General features: G+C 40.4%; 1 protein-coding gene across 9 annotated transcripts in view; it reads right to left on the bottom strand.

Annotated features, from left to right (window-relative positions):
- lrp1bb (low density lipoprotein receptor-related protein 1Bb) overlaps positions 1–20,783 on the bottom strand; it is a 336,417-nt gene that overhangs the window by 77,427 nt on the left and 238,207 nt on the right. For all 9 annotated transcript variants that reach the window (XM_079666350.1, XM_079666351.1, XM_079666347.1 and 6 more), the window contains 13 exons: positions 19,543–19,747; positions 16,864–17,056; positions 13,901–14,026; positions 12,791–12,919; positions 12,563–12,682; positions 11,646–11,759; positions 11,070–11,219; positions 10,731–10,853; positions 5,469–5,588; positions 3,985–4,113; positions 3,372–3,494; positions 2,121–2,261; positions 1,724–1,911 (listed from right to left, as the gene is read on the bottom strand). In XM_079666350.1, the coding sequence (XP_079522476.1) occupies positions 1,724–1,911; positions 2,121–2,261; positions 3,372–3,494; positions 3,985–4,113; positions 5,469–5,588; positions 10,731–10,853; positions 11,070–11,219; positions 11,646–11,759; positions 12,563–12,682; positions 12,791–12,919; positions 13,901–14,026; positions 16,864–17,056; positions 19,543–19,747 (1,861 nt within the window). The remainder of the gene's footprint in view (positions 1–1,723; positions 1,912–2,120; positions 2,262–3,371; positions 3,495–3,984; positions 4,114–5,468; positions 5,589–10,730; positions 10,854–11,069; positions 11,220–11,645; positions 11,760–12,562; positions 12,683–12,790; positions 12,920–13,900; positions 14,027–16,863; positions 17,057–19,542; positions 19,748–20,783) is intronic.

Raw genomic sequence — 20,783 nt, 5'->3', positions numbered from 1 at the left:
AGTGAATGCTAGAGTCATGGAAATTGGTGTATATGTTTTTCTCCTCCCTTCTCTTCAGTGTGCCGAGTGGCGCCCATAGCTAATTAATTGTATCTAGCTCCCCATATAGTAACATAAGGGAGCATCTGCATATAACTCCAGAACGCTAAATTGTAGAGCCATAAAAGTGTGTGTCCATCATAGTCTACTCCTACTGCTTAAGTGTAGGACATTTGACATTTCTATCTGTTTCCTTTGATATAGCTGCCAGTGGACCCCCATTCTAAAATATTCTGAAAAGTGTTACAACTTATGATATCTCGTTAAGGGAAGGTTGTAGCAACTCGGGACCAAGACTGGCATGTTCAGGGTGGCCAAAAACCACCCTATACACCAGTATTTCCAGTTAATTGGACCCTTAGTTCCTGAGTTATGAAGAGCTCCTGCTGGGGTTAGGTTGGGGTTAGGGTAATTTGTAAGTGAGACTTGATCATGAATTTCGGGAATGGAAGACAAGAGCCTTCTTTCTCTCTTTTAAAAAAATGATTATAAAACAAACCATTTGAGTTCTTTATACAAGCGTTATTGTAGCTATGCTATTCAAGCAGTGCACCTATTCATGCTGTGCTTTTACAGTCATTTTAGATCCATTTCTAACAACAGACAATTTATTTCAGACTCCAGTACCTTTGCCTCAAAGGAATGCAGGTCAGCACTGACAAATATCTTAAACCCTCGCATCCGAACATGACATCAAAGCTGTGATACATACTGTACCGTGGCTCAACAAATCCAATCGCACTTCAGTTACCAGGCCCCCCACCCCCCCCCCTCAAATAACTCAAAGTGCTTGTATCAGCTGCTATGGACCCAGAGCAAATCCCTTTCTTATCCACAGTTATAACCTTGAGGGCCTTTCTGCTGATCTTCCTGTTCAGGCCACCAATGGATGAGCTAAGGGTCTGCATTGATGTGCTCCCTGTACTGCTATGCCCCTGACATGACAGGAAAGAGAGGTCTTCTGTGATTTCCACCAGTTTTCCGATGCAGTGAACACCGTCTCATGGAGGAGTAAGAGAGGTGTAATACATAGACGAAGATATAAACTGCTGCAGGACGATAAAAGTGCAGCCAATGGAGTTCTCCAGTGGACGTGGCCTTGACCTGGATTCACTCCTATCATCACATGCCACCAATGCCAGGCACGGCACAATTGCCCGGCACCATGAGGAGGCACAGAAAAAAGTTGGCATATCATCAGACTCTCCTTACAGCATTCAAGGTTATTTAAAAAGCAACAAGCTTAACCTATATATGCTCCGAACCATTTTCATCTCATCAATTATGTGCAAAGTAAGGCTTGATTTATTATCACTAACACATCATCAATGCCCACCTTCTACTAATGATGCTATAGCTTAGAACTCTGGTCAGTATGATATCAAATGTTCCACTGTAGTCATTTTCTTTATATCTGAATATTATGTTGCAAGTCACAATGTGGGAAGTAGGCCACATAAAAGCTGGGATTCATGTCTACAATTTAACACAGTAGGGTCACAGAGTTTGCATTTGGAAGGCAGTTTGCTTTTGCACCAAACCACAGTGACAAGCTCATAGCTTGTTCGGAAAATGGTTGAATTTTCAGCTTTTACTGGAGGAATAAGGCTGTAGCCAGCAAGTCATTCAGAGGAGGAATGTACTTTGGAGCAACTGAAGCGTGACTAGTCCACTGGTCATTTACCTTGTATCCCACAGGAAGATCTTGGCAGTCCTGAGTGCACCCACTGATTCGACGGTTCAAGCATTCGTTAACATTACAGTTTCTCTCATCCGACCGGTCTCCACAATCATCTCTGCCATCACAGAGGTTTCCCTCGGAGATGCAGCGTCCATTGGAGCACATGTAGAAGGAGCCGTTGCACAAGCTTCCTGAAAAGAGCAAGATATGACTGTCACTGGCACGAAGCCCTGTAATTTATCATCAAAGTTTGGGGAATGTTTTTGACATTTTCAAGATAGCTCTCCCGGTTTTAGTGCCTTTTCTATCCGCCACATGTCCCCGGCAGTTTGCTGGGCGAGTAATACTGCTGGTGACACTGATGAAGGGATTCCAGAAGCAAGCCAAGCAGCAGTCTTACCTGCGGCCAGACATTTGAGGTTCAGAGGCAGTTCGTCAGAGTGGTCGGGACAGTCTGCGTAGCCGTCACACTCCCACTGAGAGCTGAGGAGACAGCGGCCGTCCCCGCAGCGAAACTCTTCTGATCCACAGGAGCGGTAGGCTGAAGGAAGAAAGACAGACGTTTTTCATCAAGTTACACTGGGTCTGACACAGCTTCAGATGGAACAGAATTAAGTTCACATAGTGAAAATAAGCTTTTTCACTGCCATTGTTCATATTTCAATGAAGCACTCTCATAGAGCCATTTGGAGGTGTAATGGTGTGCACAGCTGCATCGGACAGTATTTCAATTAAAGTATAAATGTTTCATCAGCCCAAGAAATCACAGATCAGTTCTCTGGCAGAAAATGCCCTCTAGTTCAGACACCAAAAATTGTATATACCCAAATAAAAATCTGGGTGTCATTTTTTCAGAATAAAATTAAAACGATATATCAAATAAGAGAAACTAAGACCAGTCCAGCCTGTTCTACAATAATCTAGCTTTAGAGCACCTCGTTTGAGCATGTATTTAAATAAGATATTATATATTAAACCCTTTATACAGATAATCACTCCATCCTTTCAATCAATGTTTCGTCATTTCATATATTTGCATCAATAACTGGCAAAGGTACGGGGAATGCAATAATGGAATAAAAAACTGTTTCGACCAATTATTATTATTTTGCATTGTAATGTGATTTCCTGACTTCCTGTAATGTTTGTTATCAAACGCACGCACAATGAATTAACATTCATTTATTTCCTTTTGGTCTGGGGAGTGCCTTTATTAGAGACCAAGAGGTGGAAAGGGGATAACATTGCCCTGAAATGTTCCCAAATTGGGAATCAAACCTGCATATGTGGTGGCAGACACATGGGCCGCCAGCTCTAACCACTGAGTTATACTGCAGCTCTAAATCAAAGTCCGGTACTTCATGTAACACAATCGTGCCACATATTTGAACCAGATTTTATTCTAGGCTTCACTTACTTCACTGGTCTATTTGACCCTTATTCACTTAGTCTTTTCATTCCATTTAATAACTGTCTCCTACCACAGAGAACCCATTTTCTTGAGGAAGACTGTGCAAATGTGCAGTTATCAAACCATTGAAAAGATTGTCTACCATTTGTAAGTTAGGAAACTATCTAGTGCAACTTTTTTTGAAAAAAGACATATTCATATACCATTGGTGTTTATTACAAGCAACATAACTATACGAACCACATTCCACCGACTCATCAGACCCATCTCCACAGTCGTCATCGTGGTCGCAGACGAATCGCTGGGGGATGCACGCTTTGTTGCGGCAGCGAAACGAGCTGTCATCACATGTGTTGTTGGGTGCTAATGCATGAAAATAAATGGTTTCAAGAGGCTAATCATTGGATAAACATTTTTTCTTCTGAACATGGTAGGCTTCCTCGGTGTGTAAAATGTCAACTTTCGTGAGCCTTATGCTTCTGTGATTGAAATTGTTCCTCCACTATTGAATCAAAGAAAGACTAGAATGAACAATTACTTTTGAATGGTTCAGGACCAATTTGTGGAAGGCAATCAAGATTATGCCAGCTAGAGAAGGCTGACATTTTACAAGAACTTCCTTTGTGCTATTTTCTTAAACTAAAGTTGTCTTCTTTTCCTGCTTGGAATAAAAATATGCAAACTCATTTACAGTACAGTCGGCGTTTTTTCAGTTTTTCACAGTTAGATATGAAGTTCTACACAACTGAAACCAAGCAACAATTAGCTTTTTTATGGGAATTCTGGGATAACATTATATTTGTTGTTGCTGCAGAGAGGATATCAATATGTAAAACCAGAGTTTAGAGCTTACCGCAGCCAGCTGCAGACAGCTCGTCGCTCCCGTCGGGGCAGTCCCTTTCACCATCACAGAGCCAGCGTTTTGGAACACAGGCGTATGACCCGGGGCAGCTGAACAGCCCAGGAGCACATGTCACTAAGCCTGAGAGGAAAACAAGGCCACATGCCCAACACAATAGGTCAAACGCAATACAGAGAGAAATATGTACAAGCCCGGTATACTTAAACAAAGTATATTAATTTGTACTTGTTAGGATAGTAATTTAACATTTATCTGTGACGCCAATAGATCACAGCAGTTTTTCAACCCTCATGGGAGCAGTGCTCATATGTATTACTAAAGTAAAAGTAACAAAACTACAGTGTTAAAATATTTTGTTACAAATAAAAGTCCTGCATTCCATTTGTACTCAAGGTAAAAGTATAGGCATCAATATAAAATGTGGTGATTTCCCTTTCCTGTAGTTTGTTATATAGGCTTTTGTAAATGGTCTGCACAAATCCCAAAGTTCCCTCCAGTAGGGATTTTCTCTCCAATACACTCCTCCCTCCACTCCTTTGTTTACATCCCTTACATAGTGACATCACATTACTTGTCAATACTGTGGGCAGTCCCCACAGGAGCAATTTTGGGAGAAGTGTCTTGCCCAAGGACACAACGTCATGCTGTCTGCAGTGGGGAGTGAACCAGTGCTCCCCTGATCCGAAGATCAGCGCACTTACCCACAGCCTCCCTGTCACTATGCAACTCTCACACTTCTATTGGCTAGCACTCTGACACATTGTATGTGATAGGCTAAGGGGTGGGAAATCTCTGAGCAGTTGACAAATCCCAACAGAGCAAGCCCGCTGACCAATCAGAGCAGACCGGGCTCTGGTTTCAGAGAGAGGGGGAAAAGAGGTGCAGTTCCCCTTGTGCATGCCAACAAATAATGATTGTGCAGTTTTAACATTTTCAATGTTTCGCTTCTATTCTGTAAGTCAGCAATACTGAGCTTTTACATTAGAGCTTAAAAAAGAAAAACATAGCTGCACTGAGATATAAAGGTAGATACAGAAGTTCAATTAGGCATGCCTAGCCAAATGCATGTCTTCTTTTTTTTTTGTACCATGAAACCTTTGGGCAATTGCATTCATATTTCCTCCACATCCAATTACAATCCAATCACGCAACAAATGTTCACAGCAATGTTGGTCGCTTTATTGTGGTTGGATTGCTTTTATTTTATTTCAGAATTCATTACGTACACATCTCATTTGCCCATTGAAATAAAAAAGCTGTACCCCTTGGGTCTTGGTGATGAGAAATGTATTTGCCTCAGTGCCTACTTGAATCATTAGAAAGACCTGCGGACTAATTTGGTGTCTCATTAAGATTGTTTCAATTCTGTCCATTTGTTTTCAAGCTCTGTTACAGTGAACACATGGAGGTATGCAGCGCATGTGGCCTTTTACACCCACAGCAGACTCCTCAAAACATCTGAAAGGGACACTTACCGCAGATCTGCACGCTCTCGTCCAGGCCATCCTCACAGTCGTTCTCGCCATCACATAGCCATTGTTTAGCTATGCATTTGTTCTTCGAGCAGGCGAACTGGTTCCACAAGCATGACGAGTCTGCAGAGGGCAGAGGGAAAGACGGAAAGACATTTCAATGCTATAAATCAATCAAAAATAAGGAGGAAACAACAGCAAAGGTGATATACCTTATAGTAGGGGCAGAGGGTTTTTTAAATCGTGACACAACAATTGGGTTAGCTTCTATTTGCCCCGTGGCTTGCTTCTTTTACTTTTTTCCCAATTCGCAGCAAACATGAGCTGCCACGACAAACACTGTTTGTTTCACAGAAGACATTTTGATTAAAGCTCCTGGTTTCTGTTCATCCGGGGAAATTAAAACATCAACTGAACACAAAACAGAGTCTTTATTAAATATTGTATCAATAACAAAGCAAGTATTCACTATTTTGTTCTCTTATTGTAAATTGAAAAGAAACTAAGCTGCTGGGGGTGACAAGAAACAGTTGGGTGTCAACTCGGCTGTTCAACGTGCTAAAGCCGTTGTGTGAAATGTGGATTTATTCATAATCTGCACTGAGTTTGTTTCACTGAGCCACCCACTCTCCCTGGGAAGCCGTTTCTCTGGTCTCTGTCTCTCAGATGTAAGGCCTAGCAAAGACGGCAGGAGCTTTGAAGAGATGTGGAGGGAAGGAAGGGGTAATGTGTGCTTCAGGTCACATCAGTTCAAGGAAAACTGAGGGTGGGGGGTAGGTACGGGGAGTCTCTCTCACTGCGTTGCTTTCCTTCCTTTCGGACTTTGTAAATCCCACCAGCTTTCTACGTGCTTTGATACGGTGTTGTGAGATATGGATAAGATAAACATTAAATGGCTAAATCTGGAAAAGCATGATTATGAAGACGGAATTTGCATTTCAATCAGCTGCTTCAAGTGTCTAACAAAAAAACAGGTCTGTAGCACATTACATGTATCAAAGAGAGACTTTCATGTCTCACTTTCAATAGTTTTTCACTGAGAAGAAAAGCGCATTATCTGTTGTTGAGTGACAAATGACTGTTTCATCTTATCACATGAGGAATTTCAAATTCTTTTTGAAATGTAATGACATTTTCCTCAAACCACTTTGCCGTCGCAATCAGATAATCGGTGGCTGGAGCGTTTTATATGGTAATTAACCCAGAGGAATGGGAATATTGTCTATTTTGCCTGAAAAAGCTATTCAGAACTTCTCAAAGAATCGTGGCGAAATTCATATCGGCTCTGATATAAGCGCATTTGAAGCATGGGATGTTATCATTTCACACGGGCACAAATGACATTTTAAGATAAAGGAATGGGAAAGCTGTTCATGTGTTATGCATCTCTCTAACAACATTCATGGCCAATTTACTCAATAAATCAGATAACTTCAAGAGCGTTAAATATGAGAACCGGATTTCACTGCACAGTGTTGCACTGTGCTGCAAACATATGTTGTAAGTGGAATGTGAACAAATGTGCTGGTTCATTATACAGGAAGCAGTCAAGTGAGAGAACTGTAACTTCTCTGCCCAAAACTCAAAGGCAAAGACTTCAAAGATCTATGGTCATATTTTGTTATTCTTCTTGAAATAAGTCCCTTATCGGCCTCCAACTACCAGAGTCTGGATGGTTTTGAAGGCTAAATTAATCATACATAAACACGACATACTAAAAGCTCTGTGAGGCTGTACTAACGTATAGCGGTCTCTCAAGCTAAATGTTAATGTCAGCACGCTAACATGCTCATAATGATAATGTTAACATGCCTATATTTGGCAGGTGTGATATTTTACACATGTTGTCCCTATCTTAGTTCCGTGTGGTAGCATGCTAACATGTGCTTGTTAGAAATTAATACTTAGCACAGCTGAGGCTGATGGTGATGTCACACAGTCAAGTGGGTACACATCTGACGGGGTACTGACGTGAACAAGATTTTATGAACCAAATGTTCTGGCAATCAATCCCATAATAGTTTTGATTGCAAAACAAGAATGACAACTAATGGGATTAGTAAATTCAAGAGGATATGTTGCCTGGGAACCCTGAAGCTCTGTACGGAGTGTTGTACCAACCCATTATCTATCAAGTGGAGATATTTCTTTGCAAGTATTATGTTTGACCTACTGGTGCTATATGAAAGGTCAAGGGTTCACCCAAGATATTATATAGTATATAACAGCGGTTCCCAACCTTTTTCAACTCAGGGCCCACTTAAGAATCAAAAATATTTGTGCGGCCCACATTCAACCATAAACAATACGGAGCCTAAATAAAGTTCTGATTAAATTCAGAACATGTGACACGTTGTAAATCCAGTAGAGACCGCTGTCAAGGACTGTAATGGCCGTTGCTAAGGAGGATCAAGAAAGGAAAAGGAAAAGAGGTTAAAATAAAAAAAAATCTTAATAATGAAAATATTTTCACAGAAATCATAATGTTGGGCAAATTATTTGGCGGCAAATGTTGAATTTGCATGTACACCCTTTCATATTTTATTTGGGCTTTTAAATGAAGACCGCACACAGTTAATAAATACAACTATTCTTCTGGCTAAAATACATAATTTTAAAAGTCAATCAAGGAGTAATCTTAATTTTAAGGTGTTTGAAGAGTAGATTAAAAACACAATTTCTTTTGAAAATAATTATTGCCACCAAAAAACCAAAGGGTGGCTGAACACGCCATGAAATGGGAAATAAGCTCTAATGAAGAGTGGGATTAAAGAAACAATGAATGTTGTGTTTTTGGTGGTATTTGGTTGTCAACCTATTTTTGTTTGTGAAATGTTGAAGTGATCCTACTGACTGTATCTTTATTTCTTCGGTTTTTGTTTTGTTTTTGTCTGAGATGGGAAATTTCATGTGCTATATGTTATTCTTATGTCCATGTTTGTGTCTTTAGCCTGTACAAACAAAGTAATAATAATAATTTGGCGGCCCACTTGCAATGCCTTCGCGGACCACTAGGGGTCCGCGGCCCACAGGTTGGGAACCACTGGTATATAAGATACATCCTTTGGGCACCATGGATATCTTTAAGAAATAAATAGCAATCCATTGAATAGCTGCAGAGAAATGTTATAGTAAAAACTATTAATATCAGCTTGATGGTGCTGCTGGATGAAACGTCAATGGATCATTAAAGTCATTAGGGTGTATCCTCTGTCTACCATGAATGAACACAATTTGGTCTCAATCCCTTGACTAGTGTTTAAGTTATTTCAGTCCGGGTAAAGTAGTGGACGAAAGAGAGTAAACATTACTTATTTGTGGCCACGTATGTGCTCTAAATTGTTCCTGAATTCAAAAACCCACAGACTTCCCCTCATTTGGACATTTGTTTGCAGACCTAACAACAAAGTGAGCTATAGAGCTGCTAAAAAAGGTTGAACAGTTGAAAGGGATGTAACAAAATATGTCATTGTGTTTGTGTGCGAGTGTCTAGAATGGGGTGTATCTACTGTCAATAATTGCAAATTGCAATAGTTACATCTCTCTTACCTCACAAAGATAGGAAATGCAATATTCCTCCAGTTCTGTACACATACTGTATGACAGCACTAACTGCCGACTGCTTCCTGACTTCTTACACTCTAACTAAAGCATGGCCTAGACGACGCCATAGGCTGAAGTGAGTGTGTTGACACTGTGTGTGTGTGTGTGTGTGTGTGTGTGTGTGTGTGTGTGTGTGTGTGTGTGTGTGTGTGTGTGTGTGTGTGTGTGTGTGTGTGTGTGTGTGTGTGTGTGTGTACTTATCCATCAGATGTAATTACCTTGTGCATATGTGTGACAGTGATAAAGCCCAACAGCTACTCTCAGCACCTACATTAAAGCACCCAGTCCATTTTGATTTGCTGCCAAAAGCAATGACACATGAACGGTTGTGCGCGCGAGACCTATCGGTTGGAGGGCAAATTATCCATACCATGACTTAATTATGGTCTCCTTGTTTAATTGGAACGCTTTTGACTTTGTCTCTGCATACCTTAGCACGGATCAAAGCATAGGTAATAACGCTTTGGCTGCCTCTGGTACAGGAAGTAAAGGAGTGGCATTGTGGTAATCCTTTCACATGTCCCTGCTTTCTATAGAGTGCCACAGTGACGCGTCCTAAAACCGGAAGTAAGCTGCGCATGGGTTACTTCGACAAAAAAGCAATGCAATTTCTCCATAGGATTTTGGAAAATAGCTCGAAATAAGGTCTGTGGTTGACACACATTTAAGAGACAGATCACGTTTTGTTCAGTCGGATAATATCCACATGTCTACCCTACTTTTACAATGTTCTAATCATAAATCTAATCGATAGATTTATGATTAGAAAATGATAAAATTATGGAGAAATTGCATTGCTTTTTTGTCGAAGGAATCCATGCGCAGCTTACTTCCGGGTTTTAGGACTGTGGCACTCTATAGAACAGCATTTCCCATCTTAATTATTACCATTTCAATGACTGATGCCTCATTAATTAGTTGTTACACTGAAAAGGCTATACATTGTTATTCATTGTAAGAGAGGAGAGGAAGAAAACATATGTTCTTAACAGCGTCACTATGGATTCAGGGCTGGAATTAGACTTTCAAACAAGCAGCATCACCCACTTGAGAAATCTCAAACACACAATAAGGGGGAGAAAAACAAAGGGAAGAGAAATGTATTGTGAAGAAGCACTTGTATTAAGAGGTAAGATTGGTTTACCACACTAGAATGTATCCACCACGTCCTTGCAGTTGTGCTAACATTTGCTAATTAGCATTAAACACAAAACAGAGGCTGGTGGTGATGTCACAGGTTATTGGTCAGATTTGGTAAGTATTGGAAAGATGTGAAGGGATTTCGTGGGTAACAGGATAGTTTGAACCTGATTGTTTGCCAATCCATCTGATAGTAGGATATATTTTCCTCCTAACCATACAAAAATAACTAATTGTTGAACTAGAGAAAAGTCCTGTCTGCACAAAATTGAGATGTTTCACTGCACAAGCAAATGTTGACTTGCTGGTGGTGTCAAATCAAAAGTCAAGGGTTTGCACAAGATATTACTATTCACCATTTGAATGGACAAGTAGCTTCGATAATGGAAGATAAACATCCTTCCACTTCTTATTAGTGTTGTCTGAATCAAGCAAATACCAATTTTGTTTTTTGAGAACACAACATATATTTTCCATTTACTGTAAAGTTATTTCATTGAGAGGTAAGATTAGTCTGTTTACCACACTGGAATTCATCTGCTCCATCCTCGCAGTCTTTTTGGCCGTCGCATAGCCAAACGCTGGAGATGCAGTTCCCACTTGGACAAGCAAAGTGGCCCTCCTCGCACTTCTGCCCATGGGAAACTTGGACAAACAACACAAACAAGTCAGTCCTCTTAAAATAAAGCAATGTTTGAGGTCATTATATCTTCATGAGCTCTCTCTGAATCTCTCATCCCACTGTCATTATCATCTCCAAAAAATGAGATCAGTCTTAAGTCTTTTCTAATTGAAGCTGGCATCCATAGTCTGTCTCAGAGTGTCTGTCTATGTCTGTGTTTGTTTGCGTAGGTTTCTCACCCTGACAGTTGGTCTCGTCAGCATAGTCCCCACAGTCGTTGGCACCGTCACAGATCCATGTCGGGTGGATGCACAGGGAGGTGGAGTTGCAGCTGATGAAATCCTTTTCCGTCACCCCCAGCTTGTAGAAGTGAGAGCAGTCAGTGTGGTCTGAATACAAAACACAGCGCCACAATTATTGTCTCGTCACCATGGAAGGAATTGAACAGTCAAAGGGTGAGTGTTTAGACAAAAGTCAATACAACAAATATATGAATAGATAAACAGATAAATAAATAAGTACATAAATAGTTATTTTTTATCAATAGTTATGTTTCTAATTACAATAAGCCTCATTTTAACTGAATCTGAGTGGATGTCTTTTTTTAACTTCTCTAATAAAACAAGTATGATGGCGGATCAGCAGGTGAGGCATCGATGTTTCTTTTGGCGCATACATTTAGAAAAACATCAATAAAACGAGACCTGGGCAGACATACAGTAAGTAACCAGATTCCTGTGATCTGCTACACCTCAGTTTTCTGCATATTTATTTGAGCCATACTGCAATTGAAAATTACAAGGTGAAGGACTCACTGCAGCTTTTTTCATCCGAGGCGTCGGCACAGTCGATGACCTGGTTACACCAGGCTGAGCTGGGTACACAGCTCCCATCCTTGCACGATGATTCCGATGATCCGCATGTGACATCTGGGGGAGAGAATTAGCATTTCAAAAAGCAATCGGAGGCAGATACAGGTACGGCTCAAAACAATACTTTCTGGGGGAGGTTTAAATAAGCTTCCTGTCCTGGCAGATAAGAAGAAATCTCTCTGATGAGTTGGAGAATCAGTGCTATAAGCACTGGCATAGTGCTATCACCCCCTGAGTGCGGTGCAAGAGCAAATGACCCATAATATGCGAGATGGGCATCTTGGTTTGTTATTAATTTACCAAGTACTGAACAATGGTTCCGCTCATTTCCCCAGCCTGCAACACATAATCAGTATATAACATACATGCTACTATAATTACATTTCCCTAATAGGAATGGAAAAAGTTATTGGTGGTGTCCCATTAAATAGCAAATGCAAGGCAGAAGATAAACTCCTGGCATACCATAGTTGGAAAGTGTGCATTAATTATGAAAACACTTCTATCTCCTTGTGGGCTTCTATCAGCTTGGTAGCTAGACCTTGATAACATCCCACTTTAGTCCAATTACAGCAGGGGAATGAGCAACTTTTACTGGATTATTTCAACATCCAAGGTTAAAAAACTAAATCAGTCGCAACAAATTGTCCAGGCAGCTTCACATGTTGGGGGGGCTTGTGAGCTACTTTGAATCTGTGCACTCTGATCTTGGGGCTCATTAGACGGTGAAGACTTAGCTCAGCATGTGGCCTAGCGTGGCGTATTAATATGAGCATTAGTGTCGCCGGATCTTGCCCTCGGAGGCAGGACGGGATTGAAACGGGACAGATTGAGCCGCAGATCAAACAGTTGCAACTCACTGCTACAGAAAGCTTCATCCGAGTTATCCCCACAGTCATCGATCCTGTCACAGAAGCGACTGTTGGCCACACACCGTTGGTTGTAGCAAGGTCTGAAACCTTTCCGGCAACTCCTGTTGTCTGGACACAGTGAAATTAATTTGAAAGTTAAACCATCCTCCTTTTAAGCGCTCCAAAATCAATCCACAAGTAATTATTTATAAGACAATTCATCCAGGTGTTTCTTACCACAGTACTGCATCTTCTCATCTGATTTATCCTTGCAGTGGGCTACTCCGTCACACGTTAGCTGGTAGTCTATGCACTCGCCATTTCCGCACTCAAATTCAGTGTGGATGTTGCAAGAGGAATTTTCTGCTGCAGGAGAAGACAATGAGGCTGTCAAAATCTCAAAGTTGTCTGCGCATATTGGGAAAACTTTGTAAAAGTATGTGAGTTCAGAGGCACTGTGTACTGTAGTGTAGGGTCAACATTTGTAAATGTCATTCAATAACCCAATTACCCTTAAACTGTTCTTCAAGTTGAGGGAAGTCTCGCTGTGACATGCTTGGAATATTCTCATATTCAGTTAGCAGCTAACTGTTTTTTGATTCAGGGCAATGATTTAATAAGAAATGACAACGTTTTACTCGGTGAAATTTGACAATAAATTAATTCACGGACCAATCTCTGTCTCTTCTCTGCTTTAAATATTTTTAAATTAAACGTTTTCTTGCTCCAGTAATGAAACAAAATGGGGTGTGGTGTAAAAAGCTTGTCGTCCTCTAGCGTGACATCCAGGCGACCATCCAGATTTTTCCCTGAGTCACTTGCCATGTTTAGTCTGGCCAAACCTCCATCGTTTGAACAGCTCCTCCCACCTTATGGTCTATCCTCACATTGCATTTCAAATTCAACCTGCAATCTGTCAAATTAGAGAGCCAGACACCATTGGAATAATTCAGTTGTGTGACTTTCAGCAGGTAAGTGTAACACCCCATGCTTTCAAATATGTTTTTCTGGCATAAACATAAAGTCCCAAATGATATAGCCTTATTTCCCCGAGCAGTATCGACTATGATTATCGGAATCGTTACAAACGGACTTGCTTTGTCGAAGAGAAAGAAAACAATCCTGCCTTTCTGTGTGTTTACGCTAAAAGGAATCAATTCAAATACATCAAAGGTTCGTGTAAACAGCACAAATAAGAGCCTAACTCAAGTGTGGACATAACCCAGGTTTAACCATGCATTTCAATGTTTTCATAAAGAGCGTCCTTTCAATCGATATGTGGTACCGACAATGTCCCGAGGGTTAGCACTTGTGGTTTAATTAAATCTAAAGCTCCTCATGACTTACACACGCATCGGTTGTCATCCAAGAGCACACGTTCTCCGCGGCAAGTGCAGTTGACCCTCCCATACGGGGTCAGGAGACAAAGGTCGCCGCAGCCTCCGTTCATGTGTCGACACGGGGACAGCTCACCTTCAATAACAATCAAACAGAAGTGATTAAGCGGCGAGAAGCAGTGAAAGAAAGAATTTCCCCTGGGACACACTCTTTCTTTTAGGTCTGTGAAGGTCCAACGTGTTCAATTATTGGGCGGTTTGAAAAATAATACTAATTGGGATTATTTTGACTGTTACAATGTGATTCACGATATTGGAGGGATCGATCATTCTTTAATCTTAATTCCCACTATCATTGAACGATATATTACCTGATTATGATGTTATTGTTTGATGGCATCTGTATCAAACTTACCCTGTTATGCTCTTTGGGGTTGTCCCTTTCCTGTAGTGTGTGATATAGGTTTTTGTGCATGTAAATGGTCTGCAAAGGCAACAATCCCAAAGTGTCTCTCCCACACACATCCCCTCCCCCATGCCTGAAACACCAGCTTTGGATTCCTTTGTTTACTTCTGTAACATAGTGACATCACAATGCAACACTATTTGCTAGCGCTAAGGGGCGGTACATCTCTATTAGGTTGACCAATCACAACAGAGCCGGCCAGCTAACCAATCAGAGCAGACTGCACTCTGGTTTCAGACAGAGGGAGAAAAGAGGTGCTGGCAGGATGAGAAAAATAAAGCACTTTTTGAACATTAGTGTCATTGTAGAGGGACAAAATACAAGTATGAACCATGAATATATGCATATTAAGGCTCTTTTAAGTGTGTAACATTGTATTTGTTCCATGATATCTCTGCAGTTTCAGAATACTTAATTCAAAAAGGTATTTTTTATTTAGCCTTTAACAAGTATTGTGCTTCCTGTGATTTGAATATTGCACTGTTCCATATTGCGATTTCAATATACAATTTGATTAATTGTGCAGCGCTATTCAATACACTCATGTTTTTTTTTCTTCCGAGCCTTCCTTTTTTACTACAATATTAGTCAGTGATTTTCCAAATAAATTCCATTTGAAGTTGACAAATGATTTGGGTTTGGTAAATCTATACAGGAGCTCTTGCTTTTTGAATCTGAGGGTCTAACACTAAACCTGATCATTACTGCTAATCGAGACGAAAGCCAATATAGATTTTCTCCTGTAAAATTAAATTACAGCAAAGACAGAAATATCTTGATGTGATGTGCTATGGCATGGCATTATCGATATTATCTGATAACATCAGGAAAAATGTATTTACCAGTAATCCAGAAAAAAAACTAATTTTTATGTGACATGTGTTTTTTAATTTAATTATGGGGAAATGCAACACTTACAATTTGTTTCATTTAAAAGGATGAGCAGGGGTCAACATGTGAATTCAAAGAGTTGTTCCATTGTTAAAGGATACCTATATCCTCGCTGACAGGTAGCAAAAGTATAAAAGATGCTGCCTTATTTTTTCTTCCTCTGCCTTGGGCGCTGTGTGAAGCTCTGTGGGAATCATGTATTGCACTAAACCGCATGACCAAACTGCAGACATAACCCCTGGAAGAAAATGCGAAGGAGAAAAGGTAGAGAAGAAGCTTAGCAACAAGACATGTAGTGTTAAGTGTAAGTGTTAAGAGACATGTCTATCCCTTCTGTTATTATCTGCCCTCCAGCCATGAGGATTGTATTCATTTGAGAATAAACAGTTCCTGTGTTCTGACTTCCAGGTAAACCATTTGTATGAATATTTAAATACAGGATATTCATTGCCGAAGAAAAAGAGGTTAACAATAAAAGACCTGAAGAAAGGATAAACTTGTTATCAAATCAACCATTGTTGCTCAGTGGACATTATGCTGTCGACCTGCAGCTGTGCCCACGCAGGTCAAAGGATGTGATTATGTTTCGTGAAGAGATAAACAAGGAACCACATCGCTCTCGGCGTCCCGGCCCAACCACTGGGACACACTTAAGCCCACCTTCGTTTGTCCTACTTGGAAATAAAACTTTATACGACCCTTAAGAGACTCCCTTAATAACATAGGCTACTTATTTTTATTAATTACCACTGAAACGTACTATTCTAGCGATTCTTAATAAGAACACCTTTATTTATCGTTCATTTATCATACCCTTTGCCTTTTTAGAGCTTATTAATCAGATATTATTAGCAAACACTGACACTAGCTAGCTGATAAGATATACAGTGTTATAACTGTGTTGAATATTTTACTTTTAGTGTTGTATTTTCTTATTATTCTTGTTAATTTGTTCTTAGCTTTTTTAAATGTGTACATTTGGGTGTATCAGTTTACTGTTCCTTAACAAATAAACATAGTTCTACTTTTTTATAGATGTAATAATAGATTATATATCCTTTTTCAATGCATTTCCTGTTATAAATATTAAAAATAAATATAGAAAAACTACTGAAATATTTCCCAAAAACGTTTTTTAGGGTACTCTCTTACCAAAAGTGAATATTAACTTTATTCATTTACATCCGTAGTCACTGGATGAAGGCCACCATGTACAGGTTGATGAAGTAAGAGATAAGAGTACGTTGCAGTGAATAAAGATATTATACTTTGAGTCATTTTGGTATTAGCCTCAAATAGCAAGAACAAACCTGGCTTTATTAGTTCCCAGCGCATTGAAGCAACAACAATTGCCGGTCTAGGGGAGGATACTGTATACATGCCTCAATATCCTCATTTTGTTAAGTACATCGTAAATACAGCAGTATATTTATTTAGTTCTGTTGTCCTTAACTACACTTTTTACACAATGAAAATGCTTATGTGTAAACTTCTGGCCATAAACACACATCATCGCCCACGCACCTGCCCACACAGAATACACAAATATTTGCAGACACAACATTGCATCCAATGGTCATCAAGCAGAGCTCATCTCCAGCTGTTCAAATACTCACAGTTGTTTGTGTCCCTGGCCACTGCTATAATTCCCATTGGTTGATGAGGTATGTCCGCTCGAAGTACCTTGGTGTCCGCGCCCGTGTACTTGTTTGATCGCAGCACGGACCTGCGGGCCCAATCCGACCAGTAGATGAAATCTGCATAGATGGCGAGCCCGTAGAAGTTTCCCGCTCCCGATTGAACTATGACCTAAAAGAATATAGGGAAACATCTTCATGTTAAAAAATGTCATGCCTTTCACCTTTAGAGTATCCCTTTTTCTGTGTTTTCCATTTCCTGTAGCATGTAAATATGTTTCAGTAGAGGCACAAAACACAAATATGAGCATAATATGTCCTCTTTGAGGCTTGTGCTGCCAAATGCCATTCATAGCAATGAACTTAGCACATTTAACAATATATGTGATTCTAAATGCCAGAATCGATAATCACATGTGCATTTATACATTTCAATACTTGCATCTACAAATACAATACTCTTTCTAAAAACTGTCTGGAGAAAGCATCATCAGAATGTTGAGTGAAACCCTAGGAATAAATGTTTCGACTCATTAATCAACACATCACACGCGCTGCCCACATGACTGCTTAACCCAGATGTTGAGGGAGTAAATGACAGTGTCATTGGCAGGGAGGCATGAATCCATCAGATGGCTCCTTGTGGGACTCTCCAGGCTTTTGGGGGGGGGATCATGGCTGCCAGCAGATATGTAGTCTTAGTCATTAGTGGGACAGGCTTGTAAGCAGCATCACATTAGCCCTGTGCCATACTGGGATTAATAGGACAGGTGTTGATTAAAGGAACCCAGCATGTGGAAGCAACAACTGGCCATCAGGCAAGTGAGAGACAGGAAAAGAGGCCTAGTGTGGAAAAGGAGGGGGGGCAGTGTAGATCGCCAGATGGGGTCGAATGCAACATATTGATGGGAAATTAGATTTGGGAGACATTAAGTTTACAGCCAGTAACATATTACACTCTCGGAAGTTGTGTTTCGGATGAATGTGAACATATTCTGTACGTCCTTATCAGTCCTTTACTTTTCGATAATGTTGAAACAAGGTTCTTCCTTAACCATGTAGACAGACTACAAACCGATGAGCTGAAGAGAGATATATGACAACACATTGCTCACTCAAATGACACTTACCATTCCCACACACTCAAGTTATATTTGCCAAATTCCTGGTAAAAAGGGTATATTTCCCCTGGCCAAACATGCTGACATCTTCCCTTATTATGCACTCCGCTGCCCTTTGTGAAGCACTGCCGTCATTAACAATATGGGTCTCCACTCTCAAAATGGTACGGGGGAGTGGGCCATGCCAAAACTGCCAACGACACTGTCGGCATGTAATGGCACTGCTGCAGAGAGCGGGGGTAGCTGGGCCCTCGAGGACACTTCAACGCCATCCAAGTCTACATTCATATGACTACATACAGAATTGCTGTAATACAATGTCTTTTATCGTATCTATTCTAGAGCGTAACACATTTTTTAAATTTCCAACATTGCCTATTGCAAGTTTTAAAATATTGTTAATTGACAGGGAGCCAAGCCTTGTCTTCAAGAGACCCTATGTTGCTTTCCTGAAGTGTGGTATATTGTTTTTTGTGCATGTAAATGGTCTGCAAAGGCTTAAATCCAAAATTCCCTCCAGGGGGAGTTTCTCTCCCCAATACTCCCCGCCCCCCTGCCTGAAAAGACTCCATTGGACTCCTTTGTTTACTTCGGTAACACAGGCAGTATGAGAGAAATTAAGAATTGTTTGAACATTAAAGCATTTAAAAATATCATAAATAGGCACAACATTAAGATATGAAACTTGAAAATGTGCATAATAATGCCCCTTTAAGAGTTACCCAAACACTCTTTGGGTATAAGCTCAAGTTAACAGCTACCTCTGTTTAATTTACACATTTTAATTGGTATGGTGAGTGTGCACCCTGAACGGTCTCACTGCAAAGCCTTCATTAGCAGGTCTAAGCCGCAGCGAGGGCAGGTGGGGGACCCGAAGGTGAAGATTCTCTGAGCCTTCTGACCCGGCTCGGGACACATATGGGTAACTAATTGAGATGGGCCAAGGTGCTGAGCTGCCGAGGTCATGTCAAGAAAAATTTGAAACTCATTGCAAGAAAAGGCAATCTTGTACTGTAATCTTTCATACATCCACTTATATATAATCTTTTATATATCCAGCTGGGATTTTATAAATTATGCATGCAACGTTTCATAGGCAAAGTGAGAACTCTCCTCACTGAGATTCTTTAGTTTAGCAGGGAATGACTTTTGTGATTAAGGAACCATCTGTACCCTTAGAGCTGAACTATCAGAAAGAACATCAAGAGGGTTTTCAGATCCTATCCGCTGCGTAGAGGATCATATTTCAGGAGCTCAATAGGGATGGGAAATTAAATGGAAGAATGTTGAGGAAAAGGGCATATCAATCTGACATCCTTGTTTCACTTTATTCGTTTTTTGTAATGAACATCTTCATCACTGAGAGAGATTAATGAAAATAAAATATTCTAATTAGCGAATCACTGGGGTGTTTTCATGAAAAACAATAGAAATATCCAAGTTAATAACTTTTATCATGGCATAGAAACTTAAATAGACAGGATTAGGCAACTGCAATAATATATTTTACTCAGGTGGGCATTTTTTTTATACTCACATATCTGCTGGTGCCATCAAAGTCACATCTCTCAATTTTGCCAAGGCTTCCATCTGAGAAGTAGAGCTTCTCCGCTTTGTGGTCAATGGTCAGTCCGTTGGGCGTCAGGATGTCCGAACTGACGATAATCCTCATGTTTTTGCCTGCTAAGGTGGACCTCATGATGCTGGGCCTCTGCTCGTTCCAGTTGGTCCAAAACATCAGGCTAAAATGTGGAAGGACAACCAAAGAAACGTTTATTTTATCGTCTTTAGTCATTTAGCTATAACAAGTGACTTGATCGTAAAGTGAAGATATCATCCATTCTCTCCAAAGAAGCACATCTTCCCATTTACGAATGTCTACTACCGGAGCAAGAACTACAATTCAATTATGTGTAGTCTAAAATTGAATCAGGGAGCAGGGATGATGGTTTTTGCAAGTGCTACTATAGCAACATGTCAATCAGCAGACTCTCTGCTATGCCGGCAAAACAAACCCTAATCAACAGAAAAAAAGCTTCTCCTCTGTATCAAATTAATGGAGGTTTAAGCATTTTTGTCAGTGAGTTATCAACATGTTGCCAAGACTTCCACGGGCCTGTCATCGGCTCCCCCTTTTTCGCCCCGAAGGAGCTCATCACCAATAACTGAGCTGCAATTTGATTAAACTGATGAGCATCGCACGTTGTGAGATAGAGGTCATATATTCGTAATCCCGCCATGTGAGGACATCTAAGAATACAAAAAACACAGATAGAGGAAAGCAGTAAATAAATGAAAGCTCTCTATCTTGGTTCTTGGTACGGGTTTGCAAGATGGATCTTGAATGTATTAAATCTACAGCTATGCAGATAAACCACAGACAAATAGAGTTTGAAATAAAAATATCTTTCTGCCACTGGGCCCTTGCATCACACTATGATGAAGTCATGGTAGTCCACTCTAGTGTGATAATAAGGATTCCGGTTAGAAGTCACAACCAGGGGCCGCTAATTAATCACTCGAGTTGGAATTCTAATTATCAGACAGTGCTGCTGGAGTAGGATGGATATGGTGCCAAATTGCCGACCAAGGATATAGTCAGAGGTCAAGAAACTGTAGTACCGGACGAGGAGTGAAATACTGACTCTTTTAAGACTGCTCGCCGAAAAAAATGATATTCAGGATTATCCAAGAGTTAGATCTTTGACAGTAATACTGAGGTGTTCTTTTTGAACAACAGACAACACCTTTTCTGAGAGAACTGGCAACCAAAGTAAA

This window comes from Notothenia rossii, assembly GCF_949606895.1.
Source record: "Notothenia rossii genome assembly, chromosome: 2".
Taxonomy (NCBI): domain Eukaryota; kingdom Metazoa; phylum Chordata; class Actinopteri; order Perciformes; family Nototheniidae; genus Notothenia; species Notothenia rossii.
The sequence above is the reverse complement of the archived record's forward strand: the minus strand, read 5'-3'. Positions and strand labels throughout refer to the sequence as shown.